This window comes from Corvus moneduloides, chromosome 6, assembly GCF_009650955.1.
Source record: "Corvus moneduloides isolate bCorMon1 chromosome 6, bCorMon1.pri, whole genome shotgun sequence".
NCBI lineage: Eukaryota > Metazoa > Chordata > Aves > Passeriformes > Corvidae > Corvus > Corvus moneduloides.
In genome coordinates, this window is record NC_045481.1 from 5671541 (window position 1) to 5694045 (window position 22505).

Sequence of the window (22505 nt, forward strand, 5' to 3'; positions counted from 1 at the left end):
CTGCAGGTACCTCACCCACGTTCGAGCCGCCTCTCCACAGGACCTGGCCGGGGGCTACACGTCCTCCCTGGCTTGTCACCGCGCCCTGCAGGACGCTTTCAGCGGGCTCTTCTGGCACCCCAGTTAGCCAGGGAGCGCCGGCCTGTGACCAAGGGACACCCAGCGGGGCGAGGAGCGACCCAAGCCAGCAAAGGTGGGGCAGGGTTGCTGCCATCTGCACCAGCCGGGCTGCGCTCACTGCTCTGTGCACTCCTCTGGTGCAAAACCAGCTGTGTTTAAGTGTTAAAGGGAAAAAACAAACCCTGTCTGCACGAGAGCTTTGTAAAATGGTAGATACATTCTTGTGGAGGGGGAAACTCGTTAGTCATGTGGCACTTTGCTGAGGGAGGCTGAAGAAATAAGCCACATCTAATGGAAGATGTGAATAACTCAGCTGTGTACGTTTGAGGCTTAAAGAAATACACTTGTAAACTTTTTTAAAATAAAGCCAGACTTTATTAAAGTTTGTGGTTTTACTCTTATTGCAGAGTTTTATTTGCACAAGCATTTAAATGCCATTTTGATTATAACATTTAGTGTCAATATTCAAGCCTACATTTTCTTCCCATAAAACTCGTTTCCCCAGTTTAGGCAAGTGGGTTTTTCCTCCTGCCAGCTGGATGAGATGAGAAACTCTGGAAATACGCTGACACAACTCTTGTGTGGGATCCTTCCTCTGTGTGTCACTTGGTTCTTACCTTTGCCTGGAAAACAAATCTTTAGCTCAAGCTCTTTTGGCTGAGGTGCTCTAGAAGCAATCTAAGAAGCCTCAATACAAGGTGAACTCACTGAAGCAGTCAGAATTGTGGGGTTCCCTTTTGGGGTTTGTTTGTTTGTTTTGCTTTTGTATGTTTGTTTTCTCCTGTTTATCTCCATTTGCAACTTTTCTGTCATCAACTCAGGAGCTTCTTTAGGTGGAAACTTCCCTTGGCTTTGGGGATGATCCCTGGCACGTGATCTGCTACTTTTTGTATTCCTTCCTTGCTCCTCGTAATGGAACGTTGACCAACTGCAGTAGAGATGGGCTTCCCATGGCAGGATGGACTTTGCCATGAGCTGTATAAACTTAAGGAGATGGGAAGCTGCTCAGGACAGTGACCTTGGACCACGTTTTATAGGCCACCTGCTCACAGCTGTTGAATCCTGCTCTGAGGAGCGCACTAGATGGATGTATTTTTTCTATGCTGTAATAAAGAGAAGAATGAGATCTACTCCAGACTTGGTGCTTTCTTATTAAAGAAAATGGGGGGACTTGGCAAAATTTCCATTGCCCTTTGAAATCCTGTTGGTTGTGCCCAGAACAGCTGCTGACAAGGAATGTTACGGAAGGCAGAGGTGAGGAAATGATCAGATCCTTCCCTTCCCTCCCTTCCTCTCCTTTCTCCCTTTTCTTCTCTCCCCTCTCCCAGGCTCACCCAGACTAGCAAAGATGCACCTCACCCATGATCTGTTTATATTCAGTTTGTAAAGCTCCAGGACATGCCTTAATGACCTAATGCATATTAACATGCAGATGCATATTAATATTTATAATTTCAATACACTTATGAACTTGTGTGTAGCTTGGCTATTATTTATCATTTCATTTCTTGTACACAGAATTGGCAGCTGCACAGAAAGCTGGAAACCCCCTGGTTATGAGTGGAGTGACGTATCTGCTAAACTGGCATCTAAAGTTATGCTGCTGGAGTAACACTAGCATTCAGTCCTTAAGGGAACAAAACTTTTACCAGCTCAAATCCTTCCCTGCTCTGGGATGCTTTAGTGAAAATCAGAGTTATGTAGTTTATAGGCTTGACCAAAAAATGATGATCAAAGCTTGGTTTCTGTTGGTGCAGTGGTGCCAAGCCCTAAATCCAGGCTCTGAGGCAATGTGGAGTCACAGGGACTTGCAGTCTGTGTCAGGCAGAGATCCCAGGGTGGCTGCATCATTCCAGAGCGGTGGAGGGCCTTATTGCTCCAGCAGTGTTTGTGGAGAGCTCTGAAGAACAGGAGCCACTTTCAGATGTTTATGGAAAGCCAGAGGGCAGCAGCTGGGGAGCAGCAGTGCTGTCAGGAAACGTGAGAGGCAGCGGAGCAGCAGCGAGGCCGGGGCAGGATCCCAGCAGCAGCGCCCGGGAGCAGAGCACGCACAGGTTGGAGCCGCGGGGACTCGGTGTTAAAGGCCCGTGCAGGAACGCTCGGGCTGCAGCGCGGGCCAGGGAGGAGTCAGATACACGGGTGAGTCATGATGGCCTCCCTGGGGATGGATAAATGTGATCCTGCAGGAGCCAGGCTGCCAGGGCTTGCTCCAAACAGCAGCTGTGCAGCCAAGGGAAGGAAAGGCCATCACATGGAGCCACGAACAAAACAAATCCGTGGCCCTTGGCGGTGTTTGGGTGAGAACCAAACATGCAGCGGGCTGCAGGCTCAGGGCTGGAGCCACAGCAGCAGGGCCAGGAGGGTGACAGACATCTGGTTGCTGGGCGTGAGCTTGGAGCTTGGGCTGAGGGAAAATATCTGAAACTCTGAGGGCGAGCCGAGTTCTCTGGCCAAATAAACTATTTGTGGTTGACATTGCCCAACAATAGTTTGGATGGGTAGGAAAAGGAAATCAAAGGCAGAGGCTTTTTAAATCCCTGCAGAATCCAAGCAGGCAGCCAGAAAGATCATCCAGGGACTGCAGCAGGGGAGCAGGCCGAGGTGGGGAGAGCCGGGGGAGGGCAGAGGCACAAAAGCCACAGGAGGACACGGTTTCAGGAGGACAGAACTGTTTTTCAGGTGCTGGTTTCAGCCTAGAACTGAAATGCAAGCATGAACTTCTTCTGTAAATGTGCAAAAGGCATTAAAGTCTTTCTGGCTCTAACCATGGACAAACACAAAGTTAGGAGTCAACTAATCCCTAACTAAATCTTGGTGTTAAAAAGCATTTTTTACTCAAAACCTCAGGATACGGGCTATTTGGCCCTTTTGGTATCTCAGGTTAAGCTTTTGAAAGGTTACCTTGCTTACACAAGAGCTGTTTGTGCATCTGCTAACCATAATCCAATATTCTGAACCCAAAACATCTGTCAGGGAGAATCCAGGGCAGGGGTTATATAAGTCACCTTTCTAGACCTGACAAGACATAAAAATCTGTTCTCCCCGCAACTTGCAAGTTATCAAAATGCCACAGCAGAAAACTACCCCAGGCCATGCCCCTGAATTAGCACAGGGCGTGGAACAATGGAGAGCAGGGAAGTACCAAAACACATTTATTATAAAAGAGCAGAGTTTTAATTTTTTGTAGTAACAACAATTTCAGTCGATCCTACAATGAGAAGAAAAGGAGACTGCAGGAAGCAAGGCTCCCAAAGGAAAGCTGCAACTCGACGGGAACACAGGTATGCTCCCAGTAACTCACGGGGTAAAACCTAAATATCCTTTACACAAACTCAGGTAGTCACCATAGCTCTGGTCTTCAACTCAGTAACTTCTCTTCAGAAGAATCTTGGCTGGTACACAGACGTTTCGAGGCTGGTTTTGCTGGAAAAGGTTAGAAAAAGTAAGTTATTTAATGTACAGTAAACAGACTGACCTAACCACAAGCTCTGGAACAGGGAGCTCTGTCAAGGGATTTAACAGGAAGAGATGAGAGTTAAAATAAGGATTAACAGTCACAAATGAAAATGTTACAGCAGTAATGGGGGGTCTTTATTGAATGCCAAAAAAGTCTTTCAAAAAACCTGTAGGGAGGTGTATTTTGACCTACATTTCAGTGCTACCCAACAACAGCATAAAAGTAAGTTTCATGGAATTAAAGCTTTATAAAAACCTCCTTTCCTCCAGTTCATGTAACTGCAGACTGAGAGCCTTCCTCTGCCCCCTTTGTCATGTAGTGCAAAGCCCAAGATCACTGAAACCAACCAGTTTCTACAAGTACTTCAAGAACAAATGAACAACTATAAACAAAAAAAACCCTCACAAAACAACCAAATTCAGCATTGAAGATCTCTAAGGGTATCTATGTCTCAATTATATTCACTCGGGTACAGAACCTGATTCTGCTGATGTAGTGACTCCAGACCTCACTGAGTCTGTGTCAGCATAAGGAGAAGGTCAGAGCTGGGACCAGTCCCTTGGAAGTGCACTGATCTGGGCAAAAATGCAGCTCCAGTTCTGAAGTACTGAGCTAACAGAGACAGGTACTTGGCATTAGATCACAGAGCCACTGAGTATCCTGCACTGGAGGGCCCACAGGGATCACTGAGTCCCCATCCTCCCCCAGTGCACAACCTGAGGCATAAAGATCTGGTTTATGGCCTGTGGGGTGATCCTGTCCAGTCCACCATTTTTCTGGGGAGGCTCATGCTGGGATCAGAGGATCAGGCTGCTGTTACCAAGAATGAGGAAGCCCTGCAGCTGCTGCACATGTGCAGGCGCTTGGTCCTGCCGGCCACCTCTGCGCTCAGCGCTACATCCACACCGCTGTCACACGCCTGGAGTGGCCCACGGGGTGACCAGGTGGGACCAGCCTGAGGCAGCACAAGGTGCAGCCTGAGATCCCACTTCCTCATGGGAGTCTTGTTCCTTACCTTCATCAGGGCAGGGCCTCTTGTAGAGCACATCTGCTGGGATCTGGAAACTGAGGCACAGCATCTCCTTGTTGGGCGCCACATTCCTGACCAGGAACGTGGAACAGCGTCCAGCCAAGGAGGTTCCCAGTGAAGCTTCCGCTCGCTCCTGAATGTCTCTGGTGGGGTTGCTGTGTTTGGAGAACCCGTAGCAGTGCACAGTGGGAAGGCCAGCAGGGCTGCAGGGCTCCCCGACCAAGAGATGCCTGAAAACATCCAGAAATTCCACAGCCAGAGCTGGCAAATTCATCACTATGTGGAAAGCGGTTTTCTGTTCTTCTTTCAGGAGCGGGAGCTCTTTGCTGAGCTCCTCCCTCACCGGCCCCCGCAGGAAGTCCCTGCCGTCCATGTTGAACGCTTTTACCTTGGTGTCCACTTTGTTGAGCTTGCAGTTGTGCAGGAGCCAGGTGTAGGACTCGGGGTTGAGGTCGTTGGCGAACACGCGGCACTTTCTCCTGGCTGCTGGGATGGCGAAAGGTCCGATCCCAGCGAAGACGTCGAAGAGGACATCGCCGGGCTTCAGCAGCTCCACTATGCGGCCGTGCTCCGTGGACAGGCGCGGGTTCCAGTAGACTTTGGAAAAGTCCAGTTCATAGGCAATGTTATTTTCTTTGACCTGAAAGTCCAAAACATTTGCTTAAGCCTCTGTGTTCAAATGCCAAGCAGATTTAAGCATTATCAGTAATTAAGACAACCGAAAACCAAGGTGCCTTATCTAAAGATAACATTTACATCAGCGTTGCCCCACTGGTAGCACTCATGGATCTTAAATAAACAGATCAACTAAGCAATCAAATAAACAGATCTTAAATCAACAGATCAACTCATCACAAACAGCATGTCCCCAGTGTCAATCCCAATGGCTAGCTTTATGCAGGTCTCAATCACCAGGTGGAAATAAAGCAGCAACTTAAAATGACCCTAAAAAAAACCTGAGGGTTTTCAAGAGCTTTGTGGATGGCTGACAACTCCTTTATTGAAAGCAGACCTTGGAAAGATGCCTCAAGCCCTCCTTTGCAGAGTGCACACAGTAAATAAGCGTCTGAGAATGATAGGCCCAAGAACAGGAACTGTCAGCCAAATTTAAAGCCACTGGGAGCCAGTTCTGCAGCTTGAAAAATACTGTATTTCATCTCCCAAGGTGACAGAGTCTGGAAACTGATCCAAACCCAAGCTTTGGGATGACCACTATCTTAAGAACAGACCTGAAAAGGAACAGTATTTATTCAGATGAGAATGGGATGCAAGATAATACTCTCTTTGCACCAGCACATGGAACTGTCTGATTCCAAAGTACAGTAATGTGGGATCCACACCACCACAAGCAAGGAACACCCTGAGGTGTCTCTGCACTGCTGGGTGCAGCTCCATGGCGTGCAGGTGTGTGGTGACACCATCTGCATAATATTCAATTGTCACTGCTGCCTTGACAATCCAACTGCCTTCTCTCTGCAGGAACAGGATGTTCCATCAAGCTATTCAACCTTTTTATTTGGTAATCTCATGTTTTCTCTTTTGAAAGTATAAAGCTGCTAACAGATAAGAGAAAATATTTTTGTGGAAGCAGTGGCCAAGTTTCCAGCTACAGACAAGAAACCCTATGTGAAGAACACTTGGCAGTTCCACAGTGATTACACCTGATAAATGTCGGAGCAGAGGAGACATGAGGTTTGTCTTGCTGCTGACAGGAAAGGAAAAAGGCAAAGGCAAAATGTTGCCTAAGTTGCAAAGTTGGTGAGATTGAAAACCACATTCTTGCTTTCTGTACTAGCCACTGAACAAGGCTTGGCCAAATTAGGAAACTGCATTTTCTTACATCAAATCCACATCATTAAATCTAGGCTGTGAACTTGGAAGAATACATGTCTTCCTGATCCCTATGGCTAAGTTTGCCCTTGGCAGACCAGGATCTGCCAAGGAAAGGAATTCAGAAGTAACAGCCAACCATTAGGCTCAGACAGATGTCAGGAAGGGCACTGTGCAAAGGAATGGTCTCAGCAGCATCCCTACATCACATCTCTCCAGAAGATGCCTTTGGGTTTTAGCACATTAAATTTAAAATACCAGGGGGAAAGCCCTGTACCTTGGTTACCAGGTTGTTCTCTCCAGCAAGCACTTCCATTTCAAAATTCCTGTATGTGCTGTCAATAATACTGGTTTTATTCACTACACAGGTGATTCCTGGATTCTTGTCCATTATAACCTGGCCTGAAAGAGAGTAAGAGATAATTCTCATTAAGGGACCAGGACCTTTTAATGTTCTACAACAACAAACCTGCTGTTTACAGCTGAATTAACAAAAGTGAGTGTGTGCTGGAACACCCTCCCTCTAACGACCCAGGGCTGCAGCTGTGACCTTTCTAAGGCACACACTTCACCCTGGCCCAGGGCTCAGTGCGGTGAGAGCACCACACTGTGAGAGAACTGTGCCCCTCAGTACATATCTCATTAACAATACACAAATGACACAAACACCTGCCTGGGAGGAGCTGTTTCACCTACCAATCAAGTGTCTGTAGGGCAGCTGGTGATCCCTGAGATTCAAATGAGCAATGTGGCCAACACGGCTGAATCCAGAGGTGACATCTTGACCTTCAGGAAGGACGGCTCGCAGGATCTCCTCTGACTTGAAATTCTCATAAGTCAGCTCCAGGTGGTACTTGGACACCTCAGGATGGACACTGAGCTGTTTCAGGACCTGTTGCTCTGACTCTCCTAATGAGAATTCGGGTATTTTATGAGGATCCAGGATAACAAACCTACTGTCCTCATCCTCTGGATCCTCCACCACCCGCTTGAGGCTGGGACGCTGCAGTACTGATTGTTTTAGGGACTTCAGCACACTACTCACAATTTCTTTCTTGACTTTAAGAGCTGGAACAACCACTGTCCTTTTGAAAGCCTCTCTGTTGAGCACTATCATCCCACGCACTCCAGGATGTGGCAAATACAGTTCTGGATTAGTTTTATTCTCCACGGTTTCAGGCATTGTGAAGAAAGTATTTTTTTTAACTACTACAAAGAGCCCAGGTATTCTGCCAGAATGTTGTGCCAATAGCATCCAAACTGCTGGAAATGATGTATTTGATGCAGCTGTCCTAAAATGATTAGTTTTCAGTAGTCTGGCACAGTATCCCAATCTCCACAAAGTCCTAGAAGAGAAATTATTCATTTTATAGACATTATGTAATCATTCCATTTAAAAGGCTGCAAATCACATGGATTTGCTGTTCTCTTTAACCAGAATTTCCATCTGTACCAAACAATCCACAATAGTTTAGTAAAGCTCTTTATTATGAAATATATACTGCAAATTTCTGTTATTTTGCAAATGTACTTTTAGACTGAAATGTTAACTGACTTCAAGTGGCGAGATAATCCCCTCCTGCCAAAAAACAATGACCTCTCTTTGTTCTAATAAATGTGATATTAATCCCAGTAAGCCAAATGGAAAGATTTCTACTGTCTTGATCCTACCGTTGGATCCCTCCTGTGTCTGGTAAAATTTGTTACCAAGCAGTCGTTGCTAGAAAACAATTATTAGCAACAGTGGTCATGATCACTCTTTGGTGATTTCTGCCTGCCATGCCCCGGTGTAAGGGGTTACAAGCTCTGTAAGATCTTTGCACCATGAGATGCATGCCAGAAAGGTCATTCATTAAATGCAATGTTCCCCAGAGGACCATTAGTAATGTCTGTTCCTGCCACTGAGCCCCGGTTCATCCATGGGATGAGAACCTGAAAAGAGGCTTTACACTTCTCTAAATGGTTTCCTCCACTAGAGACAAACCAAAAGGGCCCAATTCTCTGCCTTGCCACTGGCTGCTCCAAGGCAGGAACCAATGATGTAGCTGATGCTGGAGGCTGGCATTTCTCCTGACTTTTTGGGAAGCTTGTTTTGAGAGAGAGGCTCTGAAAGGGAACTGGTTCTCTTGCCTGCCTCCCTCAGCCTTGCCCCTCTCCAGGCTAACAACAGGCTCTGTGTTCTCTCCTTCACAAACCTGCTGTGCCCAAACTCTGGCAAAGCTGCTCCTGCTCCCATCCCCTCTCCCCCCCAAATCCCAGCTCCTCGCTGAGATTCCCTACATCTCCCAGGCAGCCCACTTCCCTAAGCCAGCGTTTTGGCAGAGCACACCTCCTTCAGAAAGACACACTGCATTCCTCACGTCTGCTGCACAGGAGAAATCCCTCATCCAGAGGCCTGAGCATCCCCGTGCTTTTCCTGGAGCGTTTTCCTGGGGATGGAAACGGGTTGCGAGATTCTCAGAATCAGAGAATCGATTAGGTTGGAAAAGACCTCTGGGATGATCCAGTCGAACTGTGGCCGAATACCACCACGGCACCGGCTGCCTCGCCCAATCTTTCCTTAAACACCTCCAGGACAGTGACGTCACCACTTTCCTGGACAATGGTTCCAATGTCTGATCACGCTTTCTGTGAAGAAATTCTTCCTAATGTCCAACCTAAGCCTCCCCTGGCGTATCTTGAGGCTGTGTCCTCTCATCCTGTCGCTTCTCGGTACTGGATTAAGCCCGTAAGATAAAGCCGCCCGCAGCGCTGGGTTTGGCTGGAGACCACGGCAACCGCCTTCCAAGGCGCCTACGGAGAGACACCATCCTTTTCCTCAACCCCACGATCCCCATTTATCCCGCTCTCCCCTCAGGGAATTCGCTGCCCCCGCTCAGCGCCCGCCGCCCCCGCCCTCACCTCATGCCGGGCCCCGCGCGCAGCGCGCGCGCGTCATCGCCGCTGCGCCGGGGGGGCGGGCGCGGGGCGGAGGGCCCGGGGCGGAGGCCACGCCCCCAAAGCGGCCCCGCCCCTCGGTGCGCCCTCGGCGGGGCGGGCCCGGGGCGCAATGGCTCCGCCCCCGCCGGGGCCACGCCCACAAAGCGGCCGCTCTCCCGCTTGGCCCCGCCCCCGGCGCTCCCCTCAGAGGCGCTCGGCGGGCGCGGGGGCTATGGCGGCGACGCCGCCTTCGGGGTCCGGCCGGGTCCGGCCCCTTCCCACCCGCGGCTGCTACCTATCCGCCCGCGAGCGGCGGGAGGAGGACGAGGAGGAGGAGGAGGACGACGGGGAAACCACCCCGCTGCTGCCGCCGCCGCTGGGCAGCGTGCGTGTGAGGGGCGGGGGGGAGGGAGCGCCCTGAAGGGGCTGCGCTGGGTGCTGGGAGAAGCTCGGGGAGCGCAGGCTCAAAGGTCGGGCGGGACCGGGCTGACAGCGCCGGGGCGGGGGGAGTCACCTGGAGGGGGGCGAGTGAGCCTCTGGTCCCAGCGGTGCTCCTGGTGCCTTCGATTCTGTGCTTGCTGAGCGCTTGGAAGCGCTGCCATGTGCCCTCGCCCTGTTGCGAGCACGCAGGGAGAGCCTGCTCCGAGCCGTAAATCTTGCTGTGCTCGTTTGGCGCTCTGCTTTCACTGTGCTCAAAGGTTGTGGGCGTCTTGAGATGCTTGCGGGGCGGCATCGCGCTGTTGTGTGTGCACAAGGGTTTGCGTGGTTTTAGAATGAGAAACGAGATTTTAGATTAAAGGAGGAAAAGTTGTCTGTTGCCCCTCCCTTGAATATCATTCTAGGAAAGATCAAAACACCTCTTCCACTGATTGTACTTTTTTTTTTTTCTGTCCTTTTTACAGAGTTCTTCAAGTCGTGGTTCTTCCTTTGCTTTCTCAGTGTTTAACTTAATGAATGCAATCATGGGCAGTGGGATACTTGGCTTATCCTATGCCATGGCCAACACAGGGATCATGGGGTTTAGGTAAGTTTTCAGTTTTTACATGTACTCATATTTAAAGTCGGCTTGCAGTTGTAAATGGAGCAAAACTTGATTACTAAGACTCCTGTGCAAATCTGAGGAAGAAATAAATAGCTTGTGCTTTTCAGAATTGTTGATTAAGATCTTCCCCTTTTTGATTTAGTCATGCAGATCTGACCTAACATAAATCCTGCCCAGATGTTGCATTAAATTGCCACAGGGTGGCAATTTCTTGGCCATTACTTCTGATAGATTGGTATTTTCTTTTCAAAACTGTTATCTCCTTTAGTTCCAGGAATGGGCCTTGTGGAATAGGATGGATACATGGCTGGAAACTGTACACCGGTTTGTCCTTTTGTTTGCACTTTTGCTTGTTGCAAATGCTAATCTGTGGATAATGGGGCCAAAGTCACTGGAATTGTCCCTTTGACCATTTCCTCAGCATTGTTTTCACTTCAGTGGAAGATGTGTGTTTGCGTATATGTGGACACAAACTCCTATGGTTATGTCCATTTTGTAATCTATATGTCAGGGCAACTTGGCAAGTATTGGGAAGATCAGAGGCCACGTGAACCACAGTCAGCAGAGACAAGCCATAAAATGAGGAAATCTGCTAGCTTAGTTCTTGCAAAAGTAGCATTCCTAAAGCTTGAAAGTGCATTGTACTGTAAAAGTGCTTTAATTGTGAATATTTTGTGGTTTTTAGTATCTTGCTGCTGATTGTTGCCAGCCTTGCTTCTTACTCTGTGTTTCTTCTGCTCAGTATGTGCACTCAGACTGGTAAGTGAAAACAATTTATCTAACAGTGAGCTCTGAAATATTTCCTCAGCTTTATCAGAGAGACATGACCCAGTATAAAGACTGCAGTTAACAGTGGTGTCTGATTCACTGACCTTGAAATGTTTAATGTTTTTTACAATTAATATCTGCCATTTAGAAACAGGATTTTGAGACTTTTTATGCAAAGCTAATGCCAAACTGACTGGTTTCTAGATTTAAAAATTTTTTTTCCCCAAATGCCTCTCTTCTCTTTCCAGAGAGATCCTGTATTTCTGCAGCAAAACTATTTTAGTGCTGCCTGAACCTCACTACTTCAGTGTGTGCTTTTGCTTTCAGTGAATGCTTAAGAGCAATAAAATAGCAGCCTTTCATTCTCCTAGTAGTAGTACATATATTTTTTTCCATGGTTTGAAATGGATAGCTTTCAGGTTTTTTAATCATATTGGATTATTATTATTCTTGTGGTGCTTTATAGATGCAGCTTATAGAGCTTTTTTGATGCTGAATGAGAAGTCATGTTGCAGTTCTTGGAAACTGCACTGCTTTGAGTCAGTTCAAGCTGTACCTTCTAATACCTGCAGTCAATTCTGCTCAGGTTTTAATTCCTGCTTCTTTTAATTGTTACTGAAACAACTGAGTCGTTCCTTGACTTCTCCTACACAAAGATCATGTTACAGCAGCAAGTCTCCCTGCTTATTGTTTCCCTCTCATCTGTTTTCCTCTCTTTTCAAAGGTGGTGGGAGAAAGCTTCTGCTTCTTTCCTCCTTGGCTTTGTTTTCTTTAGCTGCCTTTGGTCTCTAAGATGGTTGCTTCCTGATTCTTCTTAGATCTGCTGCTCCTGTCCCCACCTGTTGAATGATCTTCTTCATACCTTCTTAAAAAACACCCCTCAGAGGTAGGGTTACTTTTATGGTTGGTGCTTGATGATTCGGGATTAAGTCTTTGGTAATTTTTTTCTCCTTTTAGCGTGCTTGTTATTAGAAAGGAATCAGAACCTGAAACACGTAGCTAGAGAGATACATGAGAAGCAAAAAAAATGGGAGACTTGAGGTAATTTTAATGGCCTTTTAAACTTCTTACTTCAGGCTGAAAAGTTCTGTATTTTATAGGCACTAAGTGGTATTAAGCTGTTGTCTAGTAAAAATTATTAAAGAGATTCTTGCCAAAGAATTGTGATGAGGGGTAGAACTAAGGATTTAAGTTTATTGAGGTAAGAAGAGTTTGGATGTTACAAACTCAGAGGCCTGATATGCAAAAAGGCTTTAACTCCTCAGTTCTTGTCCAAAGGCAACAGTCCACCTCAAGGAAGCATTTTTGAAATGCAGACAGCTGAAGTGACAGGATGAAGAATTTCTCTTGTCTGAAACTAATAATTAGTTATCACCTAAGGCTGACAGGTAGGACTTGCACCAGAACTATGTCTGGATAAGTTTGCTGGATTTATGACCTTTTGTGTTTTGATTTTTTTAAAAATATGAATTATTTGAGATTATGTTTCCTATAATGCCTGTCAGCTATTGAAATCATTAAATGTTAGATAGCATTCCAAGTTTTTCCTTGGAACACTGTCTTTAAAAAGTGGGAAATACAACCTGCTGTACCTTGACAAAGTAAAATCTCTGTACGTGCTTGATTCCAAAGTAGGTAATTAAACTTCTTAAAAAAAATTATATTAATTTGTAAACAGTGTTACAGTATTAAACTTAATCCATGAAAACAAATTGGAAGGTAATCTTACCATTTTTATATTAAAAATGAGCTAGAAAAATTTAAAGGGTGGTGAAGAGGAGCTGTTGAAAGTGTTTGTAAACTCTTACTTAGGAAAGAGCTGACCTATAAAACACCTTCCGAAAAGGAAGCTCAAATACTAATTCCATTTTAAACAGAGGCCAGGATTATTAAGCACAGGCATTTTAGTTGCAGTCAAAAATCAGGAAGTATCTTCAGTTACTCAGTTGTGTTGGTCTGGGCTTTGACAAAATCAAGTGATTTGTGGAGACCAAAGGCTTAGCAAAAACAATATTCCCAAGTGTCAAGTGTTGGGCTGGTGTTAGTTTAGTCAGTGTTTCTCCGGGTGTTAATTCAGTATGACCTGTGTTGTTTTGGGCTGATAAAGGCTAAGCTTCCGCTGTAAAGCAGAGGAATTGGGAATTTAAGTGGGATGCACTTTGAAGTTCTGTGGCTGTTTTTTTCTTTTCGTATTATGAGTTAGTCACAAATATTGCTGGTACTATATTTGCCAATTTCCCTTCACACTTAAAGGGGTAATTTCCACGGACTGTTAGTAACAGGATAAAAATTAAGATAATCAGGCAGAACTTATTTATCTTGATATAAATTTGGCTTAATGTTTTGCTCCATATATTCTTGAAATTACAGAAGCAATGTGATCAAGTAATAGGGCTTCCCAGTGTTCACAGGACTAAGCTGATTACAGACACAGTTACTACAGAAATGATTTTAAGGTTTCATATTGCTCTTTTGGAATTGTGGGGAAAATTTCATTCTCTTTGCTGATAACTCCGCATACATGTGTGCTGTACATTTGTTACCATGTGGTAAAAACAACTTGCTCTTAAATATGTTTACTATTTTACTGATGGTTTTTTTGATGGCAGTGAAGATGGCTCTGTAAAATACTTTTTTTTCTCTTGTGATCAACTGCTTTATAAATAGAAATTAAGAAAAATACAGGGTAAAATCTAGTAAGACATTTTTTGTTTAATTATGTCTGTTAGAGATAGTCCAGGTTTATGCTGAGCACTGACTCTGGCTCATTTAATTTTGTTATTTCATTTATATTGTCATAGTGTGCTGGTACGAGTAGTAGAGCAAAATGTGAAATTTTGCCCTTGAGAAAATGAGATAAGAAAATTAATGAAGTTCTGCTGGGTTTGGTTTTTTGTTTGGTTTTGTTTTGTTTTTCCCCCCTCTGGAGCACTGATCTGATTGTGTGCAGAACTTCAATGAAATAAAACCTCCTAAGCTTGGGCAAGTCTGAGGCTGCAGTCCTGTCATCTGATCTCTATGAGGTGCCTGTGTCTCCCATGTCTTGTGTCATTTACTTCAGTGAATGGGGCTTCACTCAGGTGTGAAGGGCTGTCCCAGCAGCTCAACTTGCAAGGCTGGGCCCTTAATTAAGATCTGACAGGAGCAGTTTTGTACCAAACAGAACCAAGGCAGAGAAACCAAGTGTCGTGACAATAGAATTCTGTGGGTTTGAGATTAATTTTACCCTCTGAGGCATTCACAGCTGTTCTATTCTATCCCAAGAAAGTGAGTGGTATTTCTCAGAAAACTTTCATCTTTTTGATGCTGCTTGAGTTTCTAATAACAAAATACAGAGTAACAATGAAAGGCTTTAATATGACTGCTTCTCTCTGAGAAGGGATTGTTTGGAGTTACTGGCAATAATAGAAGTGAGCTTCAGCTAAAACCCAGCGAAATTATACAGGAAACCACTGGCTGTTTTAATGTAATTATATAAGTCGGGTGCAGGTAAGGGCAGGATTTTTGTTTCGCTTTGGGTTTTCTTTTGGGGTTTTTTAATAATAGATTTCAACCGAAGAAGGTGTTTACCTTCTTGAAAATAGATGGGGCCTAGTTCTTAAAGGCTGGAAAGATGGTGATGTTTATATCTGTAGAAAGATGAAAATGTATCCTTCTGTCATCATAATTTTAAAAAACCTGCTCTTCTAAGGAATAACATATGGAAATATCTTGTATCCAATTGTTGATGCTAATCTCATAATTCTTTACCTACAAAGAAAATCTTTGGGAGAAGATTTGCCATTAATATATTACTATTATATTTTAGATATTGCAACTGCAAATACTAAATTGAGCTTCTGAAGAGTCCCTAAATGTTTGAGCATAGAGCTGTATTTTGTAGCAGGAGTACAGGTGTATATAAAAGCTATTTTGTAAACTAAAAAATACTAAGAAACATTCTTTTAATTCTGAATTTTATTAATTTAAAAAGGGGGGAAAGGCCCAAAAATAGAGCTTTCAAGCTTTTCAAGTTAGAGATATTTTAGCTTTTTTTTTTTTTTCCTCCCTTACCAACAGCTGTCACTTCTTATGAAGACCTTGGCCTGTTTGCATTTGGATCAACTGGAAGGGTGAGTATTCATTTTTACCTGTTTTTTTTCTTGGTCTCATACTTTTGATATGCAGATGTTCTTTGCATATTAAAGAGACATAAGCGAAATAAGTACTGAAACTACTGACACTCTAGTATGCTGAAAGATCTGTTACATCCTGGAGCTTTTCACTTGGTTTCAGTTCGTGTGTCTGCTCTGTGGAAGTCCAACTTCAGTTAAATTGGCACTCCTTAAATGCAAGATTTTGTGCTGCTTTCCTGTCAGAGTGTTCATGTTAAGTTGCCTGCACAAATCTGCTCACTGGCATTGTTGTCAGGTTGGCTCAAGGCTCAGATTTGATACAGTCCTACCTCTGTTGTAAAAATGTTAAGAGACAGGTAAGGGATTGATTTGGTGTTACATTGTCAGCATTTAATAGGGATCTAAGATAAGGGATGGCTTTTCATGTCATTTCCACAATAGGAACAATTAAGAGTACATTTAATGCATGTTATTTATTTCCTTTTGTTTAATAAGCTCTTCACTTGAATGTTTCTTACTTTTTTTATCTCATGATTAAAAAAAAACCCAAAAAACCAAACCCACAAACAAAAGAAACTAAAAAAAGCCACCATCAAGCTAACCATTTCTGGTATAAGAGTAATCAGAATGTTAGCTATGATTTTTTTGTAGTGTGCACTGAATCTTTTTCCTAACAGTGATGCTATGCAGTGATAGTGGGTGCACAGGAAATACTGAAACACTGTCTGTGAATACTGCACATTTAATGTTATGAATTCTGTGTTCTGTGTTCCAGTTACACCTTATTGAAAGCAGGTTTTTACCACACACAAGTGTGATTTTAATATTTTGCTGAAACAGTGCAAATTTTTAAAAATTAGTTTGGCTTAACAAGCTAGAGACTGTTGTCTTAATGTCACTGAGAATTAAACCTGAGCTATCAGGTGTTTGTAAGGCTTCCATTAGCATTAATAAGCAGATGAGTGTAGTCTGAGGATCCATATTTACTGATCAAATTAAGAAGTGATCGACCTCAAGAGATAATAAGCCTTGATAAAAACAAGGTATAAGATACAGTTACTTCTTACAGGAGCTGTTCTGTAGACATTAACTATAAGCCATTACTTGAAAAAGTAATAGAAATTTAGAGCCTAAGGTGAAACTAAAATGTGGCTTACTCTGCCTTTGTCCTGAAGCAGGGCTGAGCATTTATAAACCATTCTTGGCAGATGTTTGTCTAATCTGTTATTTAAAAGCTTAAGTGAAGGAGATTTCACAGCTTCACACTGTAGTCAAAATGTGGTTTGTTTTTTTTCAGTTCTTCTTAATGTACTTTTTCATAATTTTCAATTTAAGTAATCTGTGCTGAAAATTATCTGGCCTTTTATTTTCAGTGTGCATGGAGAGCACTGGAATATTTCTAGGTTGGGAAGCTGTTCTTTCGATAAAAAAATCAAAGCTCACCGAGCTTTCCTGGTGAACTGATGTTTTCTGGAACAGTTGTCTTTGTCTTTTGAAGCATCTTTGATATTTATACACTTTTCTTAAAACTTGCCTGCAAAGCAGGCTTTGCTGCTTCTGACTATGTTATCTCAGACTGTTTTCTCTTTGCAGTCCAGTAACACTTAAATCATGTGTTTGAGATCCGCTTCCTGAATGCCTTGCTTTTAACTGATCTTGTTGATTTTTAGGCTTTTCTACTTCACCACAACCATTCTGAATTCTCATCTGTCCCTGAGCACTTCTCACTTCAGTCAGGCACAGATGACATTTTGTTTTTGCTTTTTCTCTGCAGTAGTACTTCTCCCTCACACATAGGGGATGATACAGCCAGGCTTGTGGAGAACTTTGCTTGAACTGGCAGCTTAGTTTGCCAGTAAACTATTGGTTAACTACTCTTGAAGTAATTACTCAACCTGGTGGTTTCCTTTCAAATGTATTTTTCTGAGATTTATAAGAATGGAAATTTTCTGCTGTTGGAAGATTGCTGATTCTCCCTTTCCAAAGGTGGGAACTATTTGTTTCCATCTCTGGCAAATTCCAAGATATCATATTTTTTTATTTCCTTCCCTTGGTGACTATTGAACTGACTTTGAATTAATTTAAAATCTGAAGTGATTTTTTTCAAAAAACCAAATTTGTACTTCTTTTCAGTACTGTAGCTTAATTTTTTTCCAAGTTGACTTAATGACAGCACTCATTTAGGAATGTCCTATATCAAGAAGAGCAGTGGGTAGAAAGAAAAGGGAACCTGATGATCATGGTATTTTAGAACTGAGCTCAAAAGAAAACACTGGAAAAACTTTATAGCCACTTTTAGGGTTTCTTTTTTCAGTTGGAAGTCAATTTTTTTTTGATTCACACAAGTATTTTAATAGTCTGTGATCGCTTTTGCTTCCGTATCAGTCCAGTATGAATAATCACAAGTGCTAAAGAAAAGTCTATCTGGTTTGCAAGTTTAAAAAAACAGTGACATTCCTGACAGTTAAAGATATTCAAGAGTAAGGAAGTACACTTGAGCTTTTACAAATCTCTGCTGTCTGTCTTTTCAGAGGTAAATTACCATTTTCATTTGTACTCACCTGATACCAGTTAGAATGCACTTATGTTTTTAGTGATTTAAAAACCTTATCTTCTGCAGAACAAATTTCATGGTATAATTACTCTTGCTTTGTCTCAGAATAAAAATGTGATATTTTCAGGCAGAATTTTTTCTCCCATATTAATTTTAGATTGTGCTGGTTTCCATGTGTTAAACTCCTCATAAGGAGAAGATCCTCTTCCTTTCAGGGCTAGTTATCACTGCTACATCTGGTGTGTTTAAGATGATACACATGTGGTTTATGCCTGCTATAGACATATGATTTTAGTTATCCTTACCCTTTCTAAAGAAGTCTATTTTTTATAGGTCCTTGTTGCAACTACAATAATTATCCAGAATATTGGAGGTAAGAGACTTCATATGCTCAATATTAACTGTGTGACAGGCTTCAAAGCTCCACTAACACCAAAGGCAATAATTAAAGTATTTTTAAGAAACTGATTAAAGGAACAGAAAACTCAAGGGAAAGGCTTTTGTGATCATGCTAAGCAGAAGGGCTGTAGTTGTGGGATAGATGGGGGAGTTCTGGGGGCTGGGTTGTCTGCCTGTTGCTGCATCCCAGGATGTGGAGCACATCCATTAGAGCTGCACTGCTCGTTGGAAGGGGCTCAGGAAGCAGCATCTCCTCTCTGCTGTTCTGTACATTTGTATCTGGTAGCTGCATTTTATCAGATCATGTGTTTTGGGTTTTGCTGTTGGAACCTGCTTATGCATTTTAGTGATTTGTGTAGCAAGTGAATGTTTACTTAGCCGTGATGTTTCATATGTTCTGCATTAATGGGAGCTTTCTTTTTGTTAGCTCAATAACTTGTTTTTTTGGGGGAGTTGTTTATCTTCCTGACTTACATCATATGGGTTATCCACTTACACTGTTCATATTTTGTCTTCCTTGGTGCATGGCAAAATAAAATAACACTCCCTGTCTGTGTCCTTAAAACTCTTACTCAGGTATGCTCACAGTCACTAAGTATTTAGAAATTATTTGTTTGAAAGTAGACAGAACAATTTTAAGTCTAATAGAACAATTACAATTTTTCTTTTGTCGTAGATGTTTTGGATGCTTTCTTTTAAATGAGGGAATTATCTGAAAGCTCCCTCATCTGTCCCCTACCACCAAGAAGGATACCCATGTTCACATACATCAACAGAAGGAAACAGCTCCAGTGCTGTTCTTCTTTCCTTTAAGATTACCTGCCAAGTCCAGACAATTCAGTGATTGCTCTTTTTTGTCCCTGTGTAGACACCTAGAACTAGACCAAGTAACTGTGCTTTCATGGTAAACTTGGAATATTTTCTTATACTAAAAGTTCCAATATAATAAAAGCTGCCCAATTGAGGTGGCTATAAAAATCCAAGCATTAATTTTAGGCAGGAGTGACCATAGCAATTCCAAGATGAAGGACTATTTATTCATACAGGTTTTAGAGGATGTTCTGTAGCAATGGACAAATCTTTTAATTTCCTTTTCCGTTTGAGTGGACCTCTAAATAAACAGTACAAGAGAAGGAGGGATACACAGAGCAGGTTGCGGAGATTCTGGGATCATGTAAAAGACTCTGTTGTCAAAGGAAATCTGACTCTCATTTCTTCCTCATCACAGTTCATAACCTTTTCTGGGCCATTCTTAATAAAATTCAGCTCAGTAACTCTAGAGCCCCAGAGTGGTGCATGCTGGATGCTGCAGTCCAAGTCAGCCCCATGTCAGGAAGCAGCTCTGAACGTGACTGTACTGCAGGCTGACAGGCTCTTAAAAAAAAAAAAGAGATGAAGAGTTCTCTTCACTTTTCACACAGCCTTGACTCTTAAAGAACTGCATGGAAAGAAAAGAATTTTTCTTGTCTTTCTGGTCCTTCTGCAGGTTTTAAATGGGAGTGGTGAAACTGTGGAGTGTAGTTTGTCCTGAATGAGATCCATGCTGGGATTAAGTGTAAAACCTGGGCTCTGCCTGTCGTGCTGGTTTGTAATGTTCCCTTCTTTTTGTTTTTCTGTCTGGCTGAAGGAACCAGTAACACGGTGCCTGTTGGGCAGACATCCAGACTCTGTCAACATCTTTGATTTCAGAGTAAGGCTAAAAATAAAATTGTTTTCTGTTACCTCTTCCATCATCAGACCTGGGCACGTTGCATCATACAGTATTTTATTTCAGAACTGATTGGGAGCATGAGATAATGAAAGATGGCTTGTGATTAAGCAACTTTATAACAGGGTTATTGTCACTATCTGCATCTAGTCTGGGCTTTTTTTAAAGTTTGCTCTGATCCCTTCTAAAAATAGTCTTAAGTGCTGAAGTAATTTACATTAATTTGTGGTGGAGAGAGTGTTTTAGTAATCATTTTAATAGTTATGCTTTCCAATTTGTCATCTTTGGTTTTTTTTAAAAGAAAGCTTAATGTGCAAATTTGAATTTGACGTTGTAATTGCATACACTTAGGGATTTGTGTAGACAGGGGAATTGACTTTTTCTATTACCAAGATACCTGCGGGGGAAAAAAAAACCAAAACATTTTTGTACAGCTGCAGGAAAGCACTGATTGGTCAAATTTGGAAATTAAAAGGCTAAAAAAAATTTATTTCAAGTACATTGTAATTTTAACATGCATCTCTAACATGAGCGTTCAACTTTTCCTGCAGATTTTTAGTCGTCCCTTGGAAAGCATTGAAATAATCCAAGTAACATAAATACCAAAATCCTTTAAAGTAACGAGATTAACTAAGGATGCACCAGGATAATGAGTTAACTTTTCAATATCCAAATGTAAATTAAAGTCATTTTCATACCATTGCTCAAAAGACTTTATAGAATATCTAGGGCTTAGAGTGATTAAACTTGGAGAACATTTGCCTTGCCTTCCTTATAATCAGTATGTTCTTGTTCTTGCAATATAGGTACTTGTTAATGTAGGAAAATCAAGGGTGGAGTGGGATGGCCAGTGCTATTACTTTTTACATTCCCTTTCTCAGTATTTTGACCCAGTCCAGCAGCCCTTTAAATGTAAAAAAACAGTGCTTAGTTTCACGTGAGCTGCCTTGTTCCTGAAAGGGCTGGTTGGTGTGTGTGGGTGCAAAGTGCACGTGATGAAGAAGGGAACTGTCAAATTGCACTGCCAGGCTGCTGAAGTTTCTTCATCTGCTCTTCCCAGCCCTTTCCTGTCACCCACATCTTTCCCTGGAGTGATCTTCCCGATGTCCATTTCTCACCTGCTGTGCAGAAGAGGATCTTGAAGGGTTCCAGATTGTCAGGTGCCCTCAAAGAAGGGAGAGGGTCCCTGGGGAGTTGTAGGCCTGGAGGCACACAGGGAGAGAGGGAGGCTGCTATCGGCAATGCTGAGTTCCATGGCTCTGCTGGCTCCTCATGTCATCCTTCCCAGGAGCAACTGCAGTTGGATGGAGTCCCTGCTATTGTTTAATAGTGTTGTGCTTCTAGGAAGTGATGGATGAGGCACAGCAGGCCCAATCTGTGGCTGGGAGTCCCACAGCCCATCTCCCTCCCCTGCCAGGGAAGTTTTGTGAGCTTCCTAGGTGCTTTCTGAAGCAGGGGAGGAAGAAGGAAGGAAGGAGTACAGCAATTTCTCCTTCTAGAATTGTCCCCTCTGTGGATGTGACTGAAAAGGACAGTCTGCAGCTGTGTGCCCAAGAGAAAATCTTTAGGACTCCTAAAGCATGCGTAATAAAGTTAGAGAAGGGCTGCTTTTTAGCAAGGCTAGTGGAAAAATGGAGACAAACACAATAAAGTATTGCACAAGAGCAGCTCTCAGCCCGTTGCCAACACTAACAAATCCCCAGCGCTGAGGTCTAGCAGGAAGCATGCGGAGCTTTCCAGCATGCTTCCCAGGGCTGGGGCTGCCATCAGCTGAAGGTCACTGCTGCCTGAGATACGGCTGAGCCCAGAGGGGCTGGTGCCTGTGACACACACAAACATCAGTCCAAGCTGCTGAGGAGTTGAATTATTTAAAATTTGTTAGCAGTGGGCTTAAGTGCTGCAGTGGAACCTGCGGTACCACCATGTAGCTTAGGTGGTCTCTGTGAGGCATTTTTGCAATACCTTTTTTTTTTTTTCAGTTTCTTCAGATAACCTGCCTTGGCTTGTACCCAGGTGGCCATTGCAGCCATTCGTTGGAACTCAGCTTTCCAGACAGCTATCTTAATTTTACAAAGAACTATTTGTTTTCTCATATAAATACCCTTTAATTCAGTGTAATTTCTATAACTGATGCTTTTAGTTTTTTTGTTTCTATATTCTGCAGTTAGCATGTCCTCAAAGGTACAAGTTTTTCTTCTTTGTAAGAACAAGTAATGAGGAAAAAAGCTCCTTCCGTATCCCTGGAGTGCTGTTTTGTCCTCGGCACTGCCTGAATGTTGCAGGCAGTGACTGGAAGTGACAGGATTCGTTCCAATGGGTGATGCTGCTCTGTAATTTTAGGGCCTGTTAATACAGTCAAGGTGACAATACACAGAGACCCTGCTGTGAGTGTGAGACACCCTAAATATGCATTTACAGTCTCTTGGTTCGTATTTTTTCAAGCTTCCCGAAGTCAATCGAGAGGCGTAGCCACTGTGAAAAGCAGATATTTGAAAAAAGCAGCACCACCCTCTGCTGGCCTGGCCCGGCCCCGCACACCCTGGGCCACTTTCCCGGGAGAGCT

The 22505-nt window shown here is 43.3% G+C and overlaps 3 protein-coding genes across 8 annotated transcripts in view; 2 read left to right on the top strand and 1 right to left on the bottom strand.

Annotated features, from left to right (window-relative positions):
• The window catches only part of MNAT1 (MNAT1 component of CDK activating kinase), a 120618-nt gene extending 119368 nt beyond the window's left edge, over positions 1 to 1250 (top strand). For 2 of the 3 annotated variants that reach the window (XM_032112626.1, XM_032112625.1), the window contains exon 8: positions 7 to 1250. In XM_032112626.1, coding sequence (XP_031968517.1) covers positions 7 to 127 — 121 coding nt within the window. In that variant the 3' untranslated portion in view covers positions 128 to 1250. The remainder of the gene's footprint in view (positions 1 to 6) is intronic. The other variant, XR_004240861.1, reaches the window with a different exon arrangement.
• A 2000-nt stretch (positions 1251 to 3250) lies between these two features.
• Positions 3251 to 9398, bottom strand: TRMT5 (tRNA methyltransferase 5). Of its 3 annotated transcripts, none has more exons than XM_032112621.1 (6): positions 9339 to 9396; positions 8767 to 9230; positions 7134 to 7783; positions 6715 to 6839; positions 4593 to 5247; positions 3251 to 3543 (listed from the first exon to the last, which is right to left on the bottom strand). In XM_032112621.1, exons 3-6 carry the CDS (start codon positions 7690 to 7692, stop codon positions 3479 to 3481), a joined length of 1404 nt encoding a protein of 467 aa, XP_031968512.1. In that variant the 5' UTR covers positions 7693 to 7783; positions 8767 to 9230; positions 9339 to 9396; the 3' UTR covers positions 3251 to 3478. The 3 variants fall into 3 exon arrangements, with proteins under 3 accessions (XP_031968512.1, XP_031968511.1, XP_031968513.1); XM_032112622.1 differs by lacking the exon at positions 8767 to 9230 and having other exon boundaries at positions 3457 to 3543; positions 4593 to 4837; positions 4996 to 5247; positions 9339 to 9398; XM_032112620.1 differs by lacking the exon at positions 8767 to 9230 and having other exon boundaries at positions 9339 to 9398.
• A 154-nt stretch (positions 9399 to 9552) lies between these two features.
• Positions 9553 to 22505, top strand: part of SLC38A6 (solute carrier family 38 member 6) — a 38141-nt gene continuing 25188 nt past the window's right edge. Inside the window, exons 1-5 of one of the 2 annotated variants that reach the window (XM_032112623.1) lie at positions 9553 to 9741; positions 10259 to 10380; positions 11084 to 11157; positions 15226 to 15278; positions 18169 to 18208. In XM_032112623.1, coding sequence (XP_031968514.1) covers positions 9589 to 9741; positions 10259 to 10380; positions 11084 to 11157; positions 15226 to 15278; positions 18169 to 18208 — 442 coding nt within the window. In that variant the 5' untranslated portion in view covers positions 9553 to 9588. Of the gene's footprint in view, positions 9742 to 9897; positions 10055 to 10258; positions 10381 to 11083; positions 11158 to 15225; positions 15279 to 18168; positions 18209 to 22505 lie in introns of those variants that run through there. The other variant, XM_032112624.1, reaches the window with a different exon arrangement.

Coding starts and splice junctions, on each gene's coding strand:
- TRMT5 (XM_032112620.1), bottom strand. Junction 6,840..7,133: donor GCCCTACAGACACTTGATTG/GTAGGTGAAACA, acceptor ACTCTCTTTCAG/GCCAGGTTATAATGGACAAG. Junction 3,544..4,592: donor GAGGCCCTGCCCTGATGAAG/GTAAGGAACAAG, acceptor AACCTTTTCCAG/CAAAACCAGCCTCGAAACGT.